The sequence below is a fragment of the Pan troglodytes genome, chromosome 2 (assembly GCF_028858775.2).
Source record: "Pan troglodytes isolate AG18354 chromosome 2, NHGRI_mPanTro3-v2.0_pri, whole genome shotgun sequence".
Lineage (NCBI taxonomy): Eukaryota > Metazoa > Chordata > Mammalia > Primates > Hominidae > Pan > Pan troglodytes.
In genome coordinates this window covers 137,390,488-137,404,799 of record NC_086015.1, presented here as the reverse complement: position 1 = coordinate 137,404,799, position 14,312 = coordinate 137,390,488, and the positions used below count along the sequence as shown (strand labels likewise).

The 14,312-nt window shown below is 38.6% G+C and overlaps 1 protein-coding gene across 7 annotated transcripts in view; it reads left to right on the top strand.

Moving 5' to 3' along the window:
* The window catches only part of RYK (receptor like tyrosine kinase), a 129,399-nt gene that overhangs the window by 86,310 nt on the left and 28,777 nt on the right, over positions 1-14,312 (top strand). For 2 of the 7 annotated variants that reach the window (XM_063807195.1, XM_016941971.4), the window contains 2 exons: positions 5,097-5,233; positions 6,208-7,330. In XM_063807195.1, coding sequence (XP_063663265.1) covers positions 5,097-5,233; positions 6,208-6,319 — 249 coding nt within the window. In that variant the 3' untranslated portion in view covers positions 6,320-7,330. Of the gene's footprint in view, positions 1-5,096; positions 5,234-6,207; positions 7,331-9,101; positions 11,826-11,985; positions 12,263-14,312 lie in introns of those variants that run through there. The other 5 variants (XR_008547108.2, XR_008547106.2, XR_008547107.2 and 2 more) reach the window with 5 other exon arrangements.

Here is a 14,312-nt window from a genome sequence, read left to right as displayed (position 1 = left end):
CAACTATCTAGTGACAGAAAGCAAATTAGTGGGTACTTGGGGATGGTAGTGCTGGTGGTAGGGAGGGGTGGAAGGAAAGGATCAAAACAGAATCATTTGGAAGTGATAGATATGCTCCTTATCTTGGTTGTGGCAGTGGTTTCAGGAGTGTTTATGTATATCAGAACTTATCCAGTGGAATACTTTATGTGCAGTTTCTTATGTGTCAGCTGTACTACAATAAAAATAAATGAAAACTGTCTTTACTGTCTGATCACTGCTGCTAACAAATCTAGGACTACTTGCTAAATTTACCCAATCTTAAGACCCACCAAGGACTTTTGTTTAAAGTGATGTGATCCAGGCCTGTCATGGTAGCTCATGCCTATAATTCCAGCACTTTGGGAGGCCACGGCTGGTGGATCACTTGAAACCAGGAGTTCGAGACCAGCCTGGCCAACATGGTAAAACCCCATTTCTGCTAAAAATACAAATAAATAATTAATTAAATAAAATAATGTGATCCAGGCTTCAGAATTATTAAGATAGGACAGAGGAACTGGACTTTTTAGCAAGCACCCCAGATAATTCTTCTCTTTCTTATAAAACACTTAACCCAGGTTCATTTAATTGCACTTTGGTAACCTGCAGCCATGTCTTTATGTGAGAAAGGGATATTAGGTTTCTAATATGAACAGAAAGGCCTAGCCATGGACCACCTGATGATGCTTCCACTGTGGTCAGATAAGATAATTTACAATTGAATGGAATTATTTTCCTTTCAGTTTATAGTTTACTGAAGTGAGCCTTGCATTGTAAGTTCCTGAAGTAATCACTGGAAATGTCTTAATTCAGTAGCTCCATCTTTAGTTAATGCTGCACTAAAAGAAAAAAGGAATTTTACTTACATACTTTTTGACAAGTCACATTCATAATATGTTTTAGTGGAAAAACTGTTTTACATCTTATATATAGAAGCTGTAAAATAACATGTTCTGGGGAGAGGAATAAGATGAATAGAATAACATTATAATTATCTAAATGTTCTTTAAATGGAGATAGCCACAATCTTTCGTAAAACTCTGGAAAGAACAGCATGACCTTCTTATTGCCCCCTTTCCACCGACGTCAAACAGAAGGAAATTATAGAATAAGTCTGTCTAAATTTTAAATGGTTCGGTTATCAGAAGACTTTAGAGAGCAAGTTTTCCACAAATCATCTCTGTGCCATTTTGTCTTGATTATTTTTTTAAGGGTTGGTTTGCCAACATGTAATTAATCACTTTTGTTAGTTTTTAAGGAAATGAAACTGCATTGTTCCCTTTGGCTTGACTGTTCTTTTTTATGGCGTCTTTTAGTGTTGTAGTTGTAATATGAAAACCTTAGGTAAATGTTGGGCAGTAATGTGAACAAAACAGTGGGAAGGGAGTAATTTTTAAAAGCTTATCTACATTGCTGCTGTAATACTTACATTCAACTCCAGATCTCAAATACCACCAACTTTAATATCAAAGTCCCTTAAAGTCAGAAGGTGTTATAATGTCAGTGGATGGGGTTATTCCCTGTGTACAAAGAGTCAGGATGCACTTGTCACCAATTCCCATGGTTTCTTCTTCCAAAATCTAGTTTGAATGAATCATTTCATCTCTGGAGGAAGGGATGGGAGCACCCTTCTGACCAGTTTCATTTCTTTGGGCTCTGTTCCATCTGTGCAGGGAACTACCTTCTCTATGGAAATTGGACACGATTTTAAAAATAAAGCATTACATTTACTAATGACTGTCAGTATTAAGATTTCATGTAGATCTTGTTGCTTCTCAGAAAAAAGTTTCATATACAGTAAGGTTTTAAAGATAGGCAAATAACTAGATGTGAGCAGGCACCATCCTTTAACTTTTATTAATTTGAAATCATTTTTCCATTTTTAAGCAGAATAGAATGTCCCAGTAGGTGTAAGGGAAATTTCAGTAGCCTCCAAGACTCTGTGGAGATTTTGAAACTATACACGCTTCTCCATCTGTCGCCTGCCCCCTCCTCCTCCCAGAGCATAGACTTCAAGGCTGGACTTTGCTCCATGTTAATGATCACTGTTAATGAAAAAGATAATAGGTTCCAAAAGGCTGACCACCTGTTTTTGGTATTTAGGGTAATGCTGCTGTCAAAGTGAATGAGATATATTCCTTCCTCTGTGTTCTGAAAGTTTATGTAGGGTTGGGTGTGTAATGGGTTGAATTGTGTCCTGCCTCTCCACCAAAAAAAAAAAAAAATGGTTGAAGCCCTAACCCCCAGTACCTCAGAATGTGACCTTATTTGGAAATAGGGTCATTGCAGATGTAACGTTAAGATGAGGTCATACTCAATGAGTATGAGCTCTAATCCACCCTAAGAAAAGAGACACACACATGAGGAGAAAATGTCACGTGAAGATAGAGGCAGGGACTGCAGGGCTGCAGCTGCAAACCAAGGCACACCAGGGGCTTCCGGCAACCACAGGAAGCTGGGAATAGGCAAGGAAAGAGTCCCCCTACAGGTTTCCGGGGAAGCACGGCCACGCTGACACATTGATTTGGACTTCTAGCTATCAGAGCAGTGGGACAATAAATTTCTTTTTTTTAAGCTACTCGTTTGTGGTATGTTATTATGGTAGCCCTAGAAAACTAATACAGATTTATATTTTCTTTCAAGTTTGATAGAATTCACCAAACAATGTTGAGTTTTCTTTGTGGAAAGGTTTTGAATTGTGAATTCAGTATCTTCAATAGATGTAGGGCTATATAGATGTTCTGTTTACTCCTGTGTCTGTTTTGGTAATTTGTATTTTAAGAAATTTGTTTATTTCATTTAAGTTGCCGAATTTATTGGCATAAAATTGGATTGTTCATAATATTTTTTGATGTCTTAAAGGATGGTGTTCCCTCCTTTATTTCTGATATTTTAAATTTTTTGTTGTTGTTCAGTCTAACACAGTGGTTCTTAACTGGGACAGTTTTGCTCTGGCTAAGGACATTTGTCTGTGCCAAGGGACATTTGGCTATGTCCGGAGGCATTTTGGGTTGTCACAGCTTGGAGGATGTGCTACTATCATCTAGTGGGTAGAGCCCAGGGAGAATGCTAAACATCCTACAATGCACAGGACAGCTTCTCACAGCAAAGAATCCTCCAGCCCACAATATCAGTAGTGCTGAGGTTAAAAAACTTACTCTAGGCTTTATAGTATAAACCTTCTATTTTCCAAAAATATTATATCATTTCATGTTTAATATAGTGTTTCCATTCATCCCCTTCCAGTCTTCAAACTGTTTGTGGGCATACCTTTTACTTCTCCATATATTATAAACCCCACGATATATTGTTAGCTGTTTTTGTTTTAAATAGTCTGTCAAGGAAATTTTAACATAAGAGAATATGTTCAGTTGTTACTAATATATTTTCAGCACTCTGTATTCTTTGTGTTGACTCAGATTTCCATGTGGTATATTTTCTTTCCACATGAAGAACTGCTTTCATACATCTTACAGGTCTGCTGGAAACATAGTCTCTCTGCTTTTATTTGTCTGAAAAACTCTGTATTTATCTTCATTGTTGAAGTATATTTTGGCTCTATATAGAACTTTCCATGACAGTTTTTAATTTTTTTTTCTTTCTTTGAGACAGAGTCTCACTTTGTTGCCCAGGCTGGAGTGCAGTGGCGCGATCTCGGCTCACCACAACCTCCGCCTCCCGGGTTTAAGCGATTCTCCTGCTTCAGCCTCCCGAGTAGCTGGGATTACAGGCATGCGCCACCATGCCCAGATAATTTTGTATTTTTAGTAGAGATGGGGTTTCTCCATGTTGGTCATGGCTAATCTTGAACTCCTGACCTCAGATAATCCTCCCAAAGTGCTGGGATTACAGGTGTGAGCCACCGTGCCTGGCCCTAAAATATTTTAAAATATGTCATTTCATTGTTTTCTTGTTTGCATAGATTCTGGGGGGAAATGTAGCTATTGTTCACTATTATAAGGCTTTTTTAAAAATCTGTGTATTTTACAAAGTATTTTGGGATTTTGTTGTTATTGAAAAATAATAACCTAAAATTTAATGCAACATGCTTAGATTTTACAAACAGACTTGTATTTGACTTGCGTTTGGTATTTCTCTTTTTTCCTTTTCTTTTTTTCACTTTTTTCTCTTTTACTCATTAAAATATGTATTTTGGGGCAAGCTATTTCTCTGAGCCTCAGTTTTCTCACCTGTAAAATTGAGCTACCAATGATTCTCACAGGTTTATTGAGGAAATTAAATGTATTGAAGGATGCAAAATGACTTGAATTTGTAGGTACTCATAAACCTTATACTACAGTACACAGGTATCCCCCTCCTCATCCAAGTTCAGTTGTTCTGACCTCAGGGTTCATACTTGGCGGCAGATCAGTGGATGTACCGGATCTGAGTCCTTCCCACCCATGTGGCAGCAGCTCTGTGTAGACACGTTGCCTGCCCCCCGCCCCCTGCACGCTCTCCAGGAGCCAAGTACAGCCAGGAATTGGCCAAAATGGGGAGCCCCGAATGGACACTGTTGCCACTGTTTACTATTCCTGTTCCTTTCTGTAGTTTACATGCTGATTTTAAATAAACCTGATTGCTTACTCAAGCAAGGTTGGAAGTTTTTTTAATGCTTTAATTTAAAACTTTAAATACAGTAAAAATCCATGACTTCTTATATTTCCCCTCATTTGCGTATTTCACTTAGGATGCTCTTCCCTTTAATTAAACTAAAATTCTGCTCATTTTCCACTTCTCAATTATGCAGACTAGCTATAATATTTAAAGTTACAAATTCTCATATTAGAAGAATCTTGGACATAATTCATAATACGTAGCTTGTAATCAACAGTAAACTATTACTTCCAATGGATCTAATTACTTAGAATTTATAATACTAATATTGGATGCACTCTTTTTTATCTTAGCAAGGGAAACTAACTGTGTATGATAGACATTTTTTTGTAAATAACATTTCGCTTTTCCGAAGCATGAGTTGAGCTGTTATTTTTTGTCCTGTAGCTGGCTGTGGGCACTAGCCCCCTGACTGTTGTTTTAAATGTCCTCTCATTGTGCTTCTGCTCCTTTACTAGTGGGCCTTTGGAGTGACGCTGTGGGAACTCATGACTCTGGGCCAGACGCCCTATGTGGACATTGACCCCTTCGAGATGGCCGCATACCTGAAAGATGGTTACCGAATAGCCCAGCCAATCAACTGTCCTGATGAATTGTGAGTTTTTTTGAGCTTGAAGGCATGAGTTTTATTCCATTTACTATATTGGAATAAAGGAAAAAGAGCAGGTTTCCATATTCACACAGAGCCTTCCCTTTTGAGAATAATGACTCTTTGGATTTAAATTAGACTCTTATAAAAAACCACAAAGTCAGGGAGATTGGTTCACTCTTTCATGCATTTGATATTAGAACGTCTTGCATTTTATTTTATAGTGCATAATCTAAGCACTATAAATTAGTCTGAGAGGACATACTAAGAAAATTGAATGCTACGTCAGTTATTCTATATAAAGTGAGTATCTGACTTTTATAGTTATAAAGTAGTTATAAAGGACATAGTAGTTATAAAAAACCTCTCTCGTTGTCATTTTACCTTGCCAGTTAGTATCAGCTGATACAGGGAAGATGATCTGGACTAGTAAGCCAAATAGTTGCTTTCTGTTTCCTGCTTCTATCACATAGCTTATCTTGCCATGTAATGAGAATGGGATAAACAGGAGGCTATTCAGGGTGATTGATCGTACAGATGAGTATATTCTCAGTTCCAGAACCTCCTGAAGGTTTCTGCACCATGACAAGGTGGCAGCTTTTGTACTGATTTTACTCTAGATCCAGGGTTCATAGAACTTAGATAAAACTTTCTCTTCCTCCAAGTTCTTTTCTTAATTTAACTACAGGAAAACACACATTCTTTTTTTACTGTGTTTTAGGTTTTTACATGAAATCTCTGTATTTGCTGAAATATTTTGATATGTTGTCATGAAGAATTGAAATTCACACATAATCCAAATAATTTCTTTTAGCTTCTTTCTAGAGCTGCCAACAGATAGTAAAATGGATCCGTTTTTAATATATCATCCTCTCCATACCCACCTTTATAGACAGGCAACATAACTGGCATCAAACTGAGCAAAAGTTATGAATACTGTATCCTTACTAGCCCAAATTTTCATTTTTGTCACTCTGCAGATTTGCTGTGATGGCCTGTTGCTGGGCCTTAGATCCAGAGGAGAGGCCCAAGTTTCAGCAGCTGGTACAGTGCCTAACAGAGTTTCATGCAGCCCTGGGGGCCTACGTCTGACTCCTCTCCAATCCCACACCATCAGGAAGAAGGTGCCTGTCGGGGCTCACTTGAAGCCTGTCAGGGATGCTTTGTATCTAACACAACGCCAACAGAAGCACATTTGTCTTCCAGAACACCGTGCCTTAGAAATGCTTTAGAATCTGAACTTTTTAAGACAGACTTAATAATGTGGCATATTTTCTAGATATCACTTTTATTAGGTTGAACTGAAAGGGTTTTTGTAAATTTTTTGGCCAAAATTTTTTAAAACATACTTACTTTGGACTAGGGGTACATTCTTACAAAATAAATAAACAGTTTTTAAAATTGTTTAGACACAGATATTTGGAATTAGCTATCTTAGTGCCAACTGCTTTTTATTTTTTTACTTCTTCAAGGTGATGTAAGTGACTCACCTTTAAAGTTTTTTTAGTGTTATTTTTTATCACTACTCTGGGAAATGGTTTGTCTTCAAGATGCAATACTTTTCTTAGTAAAGGAAAAACAGCATAAAAAGATACCTGGTCTGCCTTGTACAAGAAAAGGCAATATTAGAGGAAGAAAATTTAAAGAAAAGCTAGAGGAAAAAAAAAATTTTTTTTTAATACTTTTTAGAAGCAAATTGCCCTTGCATGGAAAACTGTTTATTTTTTTCAGTGAAAAGGAATTCTGCTTTCGTGTTTTTGGGAAAGCAGGAACTGAGTTCATTACATCTTTAATTTGGCAGAAATTAGCCTTTCTGTGAACCAGACGTGGTTTGGGGCAGATCTGTAGTAAACAATGGTGATTTTATTTATTTTTACTCTCTGGAAAAGGAGATAATACAATTCCAGAAAGTGAACTCATATTTCTAAGGTTAAGATTCCCTTTTATTGCACCTAGAATAGTGCTATGCACAGAGCGGGTGCTTGAGTTGTTGTCTTTTTTTTTAAATGTAAACTGATAAATTTTGTGCTTATCTTCAAGGCTGGCTTAAGTATAAAATTGTTTTTTAAACACTTGAAAAATTAAAGGATTTGTTTTATATTATGACAGTATTGAAATTATTTTTCATAATGAATGATTGGTTATTGTGTCTGGTAAGTCTTTGAACATTCAACAGCTAGACATTTGTGTTTTATTTCATGATGTTCCAGTCAAGTTCCAAAGCCCTAACACAGTTAAGCTGGCTCAGACTCCAGGTTCTAGTAAAAAGTTGGAATTAATGTTATAAGGAAGTATTAAAACACTGAAACATTTCTCCAGAACCAGCAAGTAAGGGATATGTATGTATTTATGCTCAGTTTTAGTTGGCCTAAAGCAGAGTTGAATGGGCTTTCTAAATAGCTAGGCCTGCAGGTACCTGCCACTACTCCCATCTTCAGAGGTATATAAGGGAGAATGTGTAGCAGTTGGAGGCTTTTGCTGTTTTTAAAAAAGCCTTATGAATCAGCAGCACATCGGGAAAAATAGCTCACACAGTAAGTACCTGGTTTTCCACAAGTAAGCCAAGGGCATGATTTTCTGTGTACATTTATTAACAGTTCTTTGGTTTTATGAAATACTCATATGAAGCCAGTCCCTGGAGTACTGTTTTTTAAAAGGTCCCTTTGAACCATTTGTAAATTATATTTTCATTCATAACCTGCATTCTTAGAAGGCATTCAGTCAACATTTACAGCACTTACTGTGTATTTTCCACATGGAGTGGTTCAACTCAAGCGTCCCTTCCAGTATTCAGGGCATTCTTATTTCATGTTCAAGTGAGTGCATTGTTTAGAAATCACAGTTTATTAACATGTACATGATCTATTTAAAAAAAAAAATAAGTACTGACACCTGACTTCTATTCCCAATTAGCAGATTGTAAGAAATGTCCTCAGTTTGGTGGATGGTGTGGTGCCTGTAACCTTATCTTTTTGTGTTTGTGAGCACTTTTATTTTATGTATATATTTTTATTGTAGTAGATTTTTCTTGGTGAGCTGCTTGGAGTCTTTGACCTGGGAAGGAAAGAGCAGTTATAAGATTTCCCTGAGTCATCTTCTTCCAGTAGTTTTATTGTAGATTGTGAATGTTACTGAAGTTTTACATTTTACTGATTTTGCAGAAAATATAATTTTTATGGAAAAGAAGCAAATTGACAAAGCACTGTTGTGGTATTATAAGCTGGCTCTGGTGACCTAGAGATGCATTCTATTCTGTTTTTTCTTGTAATCCTCCTGTTCTAGAAATTTTTTTTTTTTTATTGATAGAAGGAGGATTGGGTTGCTCATTCAGTATATATTTATTGAGTGCCCACTGTATCCTGGCTCTCGGGATAATGCAGGGAACAAGATAGATGAGGTTCTTCCCTTTCTAGATTTTGCATTCTAGTTAAGAAAAACAGGTAATGAACATAAATAAGATTTTGGTAAGTGCTATGATGGAAATAATAGAGTGATATTAGAGAGTGTTACTTTAGATGTCATAATTAGCCAAGCTTCTCTAAGCAGGTGGCATTTGAATTGTGATCTGAATGGCAAGAAGCAGCCAGCCATGAGAACACAGAGGCAGAAGGCACATAATTGCAGAAGCCTTAAAGCAGAAGCAAGCTGGCCTCCAATCTCAGCCGTTCCCCTTCATTCTCTAGCTGCTGCTGCTGTTGGAAAAAGAGAAAGGTAGCTAGCGTGGCTAGAATGTAGTTAGGGAAGGGAGTGGTACAAAGAAGCAGGTCTTTGTAAGCTGTGGCATACATTTATATTTTTTGCTGAATACAATGGGAATTCATTTGAGGATTTTTCAAGTAAGTAGCGATATGATCTGATTTGTCATTTTGAAAAGGTTGTGCCATCTCCTCTGTGAAGACTGGATTGTGAGAATTCAAAGGAAGAAGTAATGAGACCCTTTAAGAAGCCGTTGCGTAGTTCAGAAAAGAAAAGATAGTGGTTTGGACCACTTTGAGTAGTGAGGAGATACAGAGAGAAGGGGCAGATTGGAGATATGTTTTGAAGATACACCAGGACCTGGATCCATTGGATGTTGACGGTGGGGTGAAGAAGGAAGCGGGGAGGTGAGGAATGACTAATTGATTTGGGGCTTGAGCATCTGGTTTTATGGCCAAGCTATATACTGAGATGGGGAAAAATCTAGGAGAAACTGAATTTTGCATTGGCCAGAGAAATCCATAATTTGGTGTAGACTGTTTGAGATGCCAGGTGATCATCTGTATGGAGATGTTTGATAGATGAGGGTCTGCAGCTCAGGGAAGGTCTCATTGAACATACAAATGTAGGAGTATAGCATATAGACTATTTTTAAAGCCATGGTACTGGATGGAGTTGCTAGGGAGAGAGTGTATAGATGGAGAGGAGGTCCTAGGACCGAGTCTTGAGCTTTCTAACCTTCAGTTCCAGCTAGTGAAGGAAGAAGAGATAACAAAGACAGGAAAAGCCACTGTAATTGATAAAAGCAACAACAAAAAAATGAAAATGAGGTGTTGCAGGAGCCCAAGAAAGGTCGTGTTTCAAAATGGAGACGCCTCCATCAGATTTGGCAATATGGAGTTAACTGGCAGGAGCATGGGGACTGGAGCAAGTCGAAGTGTGGACACAGGTGGGGACGTAAAGGCCTACCACTGTCAGCCCTGCTGTGAAGGGAAATGAAGCAATAACTAGAGGAGATCAAAGGGGGTTTTTCGGGAGAAGAGGGACAGGGATGAGAGTGTTTTCCAGATGAAGGTACAGTGCCAGAAAATGTTTCATGGGCTCATGGGAATGATCCGGTAGAGGGAGAAAAATCCCTCTGGGGTATGGGCCACTGCTCTTCCTTGCCATTTGGTCCACAACCATGAAAGCCTTTCACTCTGGCCCCGAGCCCTTTTGTTGTATAAGGGTTGTGTGTTTACTGGGGGAGAAATGTGAGGGAGGTAAGGTAAGGGAGGCGGTACACAAAACTGCCACCGTCCCATTACCCAACAGCCTGCCTCTGTTGAGGGGCTTTTCCTGGGACTTCAGACTGGCACCCTCATTGTGCTTGCAGCTGTCATGTTTCCTTGCCCAGATTGCCCATAGCTGCTTCCCTGGCCTCGGCCTTGAACCCCTCTAGCCAGCAACTGCCCAGGTAACACTTTGTAAAACTGAGCCGCTGTCCCTGCTTGGAGCCTTCAGAGTAGACTTCAGACCTAGGCAGAGTATCCACTCAGCTCTGCCGTTTCTCCTGCTCCCCACTTCGGGCCTGCACGCTTCCCGCCGCTTGGCATGCTCCTTCCCCTTCTCCGAGAATGATGTGCTCCCCGCACTCCCCACACCGCCGCCCTGGGACCAAGAAGGTGCCTCTCACACCTTACTGCTCTCCTCCAGGCTTCGTGGTTGCTTTTCAGCCTTTTTCCCTGGATTTGAACTTTAACAAAGGTAAGATGGAGGTTTATTTTTCACCACTTGGCTGTGAGTTCCTTGAGGATAGGAACTTGTGTTTTACTCAGATCTGAATCTCCATTGCTTTAGTGGTGTGCTCAATACATGGTAGGGGTGAATATTTAATGAATGAATGAGTGAAAATATCTAAATTTTGCACAGGAGAGCAATTAGAGAGGCTTAAACAGGAAGGAAGTCTTCTAATTCCTTAAAAGCATTATCTCATATTTGAAGAGTTCAAGTTTGATGCAACATAAACTGATAAAGTTTGAAATAAAAAGAGACAGGTTGGTAGGAAAGACCATTCATATCCTATCCCCAAACTGGCTTAAGTCCACTCCCACTGCCCCCAGCTACCACCTTTTTACTTTATTCTATCTGCTATTTCTTTGGCCACCGGAATAATAAGCCTGATGTAAATTCTGTTTCATACTCCCACAGGTCAACTTTTTTTGGAGTTTGACAATAATTATTCCAAGTCAAGTAATTGATTGATTTTAGTGGAAGATTGTTTTCCAGGTGTTATTCTTCCATGCGCCTCACCCCCATCTCATAAAGTAGAAAAGAGATGATTTAATTTATGGGTCTAGAAAATAAAAATGTAAATACTTGCTTGTTAAATTAATAATTTTTTTCTACCTTCATTTTTACCTTTAATATTTCAAGATAATATTGGACTTAATTCTCTGAGACACACAAACATCCTGCATAAGTATATTGACAACATACATTTTATATGTAAGTGAACCATATGGGTGAGCCTCTGCTTTCTCCCTGACAGCGCTGTTCTTTAAGAAATTAAGGCTAACCAGGTCTATAGGTTTTAATGGGAGATGTCTCCTAACTTTTCAAAGACCAGATGTTCTTGTTATACTGATAAAAACTTATTTAAAAAAAAAAAGAAATAGGGATTGATGATGTTCAACATTATTCTCTTTGAACAAATACATCATTTGTTCATACTTGGTTTCTCAGTATTTCAACAATAAAGCATGTTTTAATGATTTGTCTTTAGAGGAGTGAGCACTCCTCTGGGGGTATATTACAACTGGGAAAAAATATATAGTTTGAAAATAAAATAACTGTTTACCCTTAAAGAAATTAACTCTATGGTGCCTTAAGGTTACATTTGCAATAAACTTTTTTACATCTTTCTGAGTCTTTTTTTGCTTTTTGCCTTCTTGGCTCTGAGAATAAGCATAGGCTGATATTAGATAGGTTTGTATCATTAGGGATAGCATTTAGCTGCAAGTAATGGAAAAATTCAACCATAATCACTTAACCAAATGCAGGTCATTTTTCTCCCATAACAGCTCCAGAGAGAGATAAACCAATGCTAATGCAGTGATCCCAGGGTGTCATCCATTGCCAGTCTCCTCCTGTTTTGCTGCTCTGCCGTCTTTAGCATGCTGTGGTTCTTAGGGACCCCAAGGGCCTAGAGCTTGCTCCAGATAGGAAGATGAGCAAGGGCAAAAAGCAAGAGGCATGAGTTACTGAGACCTTTTTGTGAGGAAACTACTAACTTCCTGTAGTATGCTTCCACCAACAACTTAATATCCTGAACGCACATGAGCACTCCATGCGCTACAGGTGGGTAATGCCAGGAAATTAGATTTTGTTATTTTTTGAAAACAGCTTTATTGAGATATAATTCTAGTATCACCCATTTAAAGTGTGTAATTCTCAGTGATTTTTAGTATAGTCACAGAGTTGTATAATCATCGCCACAATCTAATTCATTTTTATTACCCTAAAAAGAAACCCCATACCCATTAGCAGTCACTCCCAATTCCACCCTCACCCTCAGCTCTAGGCAACCACGAATCTACTTTTTGTCTGTATAGATTTGCCTGTTCTGGACCATTCATATAAACGGAATCACACAACATGTGGTCTTTTGTGTTTGGCTTCTTACATTTAACATAGGATTTTCAAAATTCCTTCATGTATCATGTATCAGTACTTCATTCTTTTTTATTACTGACAGATATTCCATTGTATGGATATAAACCATTCATCAGTTAATGCATATTGGAGGAAATTGAGTTTTGAGTTGATCACGTTCTTGTTGTATACAAAATTGGGCTTCTATTGGTAAGGAATGGGCGATGGCTCTTGAGGAACGGCTAGCAGTGTCTGCCGCTTTGTAGAAATGTGCTGGTATTTGGCTTCCTTTAGCAATATATTTAATGCTTCAAAAGTTCTGTCAAAGTACAGTGATTGTGAAGAGTCTTAGTGACTGTAGGGAGTGTCCAGTCAGCTTGGTGTTTAAGTTGGTGAGTCCTGCCATTATTTGAGATGAAAGCCTGGTAGGAATTACTACCTCACCTTTAGCTTCTAAGTCTTTGACCAGAAAACTCTACTGCTGTATTCCATTGTGAATGCTGTTACTTTGGCCTCTGGCCCACTGTTTTCCACCTGTTCATAATTCTGCCACCACCTTATAGATTTGAGCTTGCAAAGTTATATTTTCTTCAATATTTGGCGTACAGTATCTACCACCAGGTACCTTTTTGCTAGCTTCATGATCTGACTATTTAGGGCCTTTAGAGGTAAGCCAGAGACTGGCTGTGTGTGTCCATTGAAAGTCTTATTAAAAGAGCTTAAAAAATATTTAATGATCTATTACATAGGTTTATTGTACTATATTTCATATGCCTTTATTTAGACAATACTTGCATTCCTACTAGGTTTTTTGACTTTTGAATTGATACTATTTGGTCATAGCATTACTTAATAGGCATCTGAAGAACACTTTAGACATTGCCTAATTTAGAGAACAGGATACCGTCCTGGAGACTCTGTGACGAATTGGTTGTGGGCCCTCATTCTAGAAAAACACTGGAATTAAGATCCTGAAAAAAGTTCCTCTAGCCCAATGTGGTTCAAGCCAGAATAGGTTTGACTTACCCATAATCTCTTTATCAGGAAGTGCAGTGCTTGATAAATCTGTGTTCAAGTTTTGTGTTGGGATCTCTAAGCAGTGTCCCTCTGGCCTTTGCTCTTCCCCCTGTCCCAGTCCTCAGAACGGCCCACAGATAACTAAGCTTAAAGGATAGGGGCAGCTTTATGTGACCTGACAAGCATTCTTGGCCAGCTGAGCAGACTTGTCTTGTGGTAAGTACTCCCTTAGGGTCCTTCTCACCTCTTCTGGGAAGGCAGGAAGAGGAAGAGACAGGAGCTTGGCACTGCCGGGCTTCATGGAAACCTGGACTGGCTCCCACTGAGGGGCTTCCCCTTCTCCATTTTCCTCTGTGTCCACTCTGGACCTTTTATTCTTTAGTGTCCCTCTGTTGCCAGCCTCACCTTCTGGCTCTTGTCCTTATGTCCCTCTTAAAGGAACTTCATTCCCTTTCCACAGGGTGTAGTACTTCAAGTGCATTTAAACAATGTATTAAGACTTAAAGTAGATATAAAGATTAGTTTTTTCCACAGCCACCTTAGCAGGGCATCACATTTTTGAGATGAAAGGAGGATTACCTGTTTTATTTTACAAATAAGGAAACTGAATTCTGTATCACTTCCTAGATACGAGATTGAAAATAGGCCTTTTTTCATGTTGGCATGTTTTTAGGAGGTAGTTGGAATTCCCCAGGAAGGGAAATTAATTTGTTGAGTACTTACCAGCACTCCAATAGTG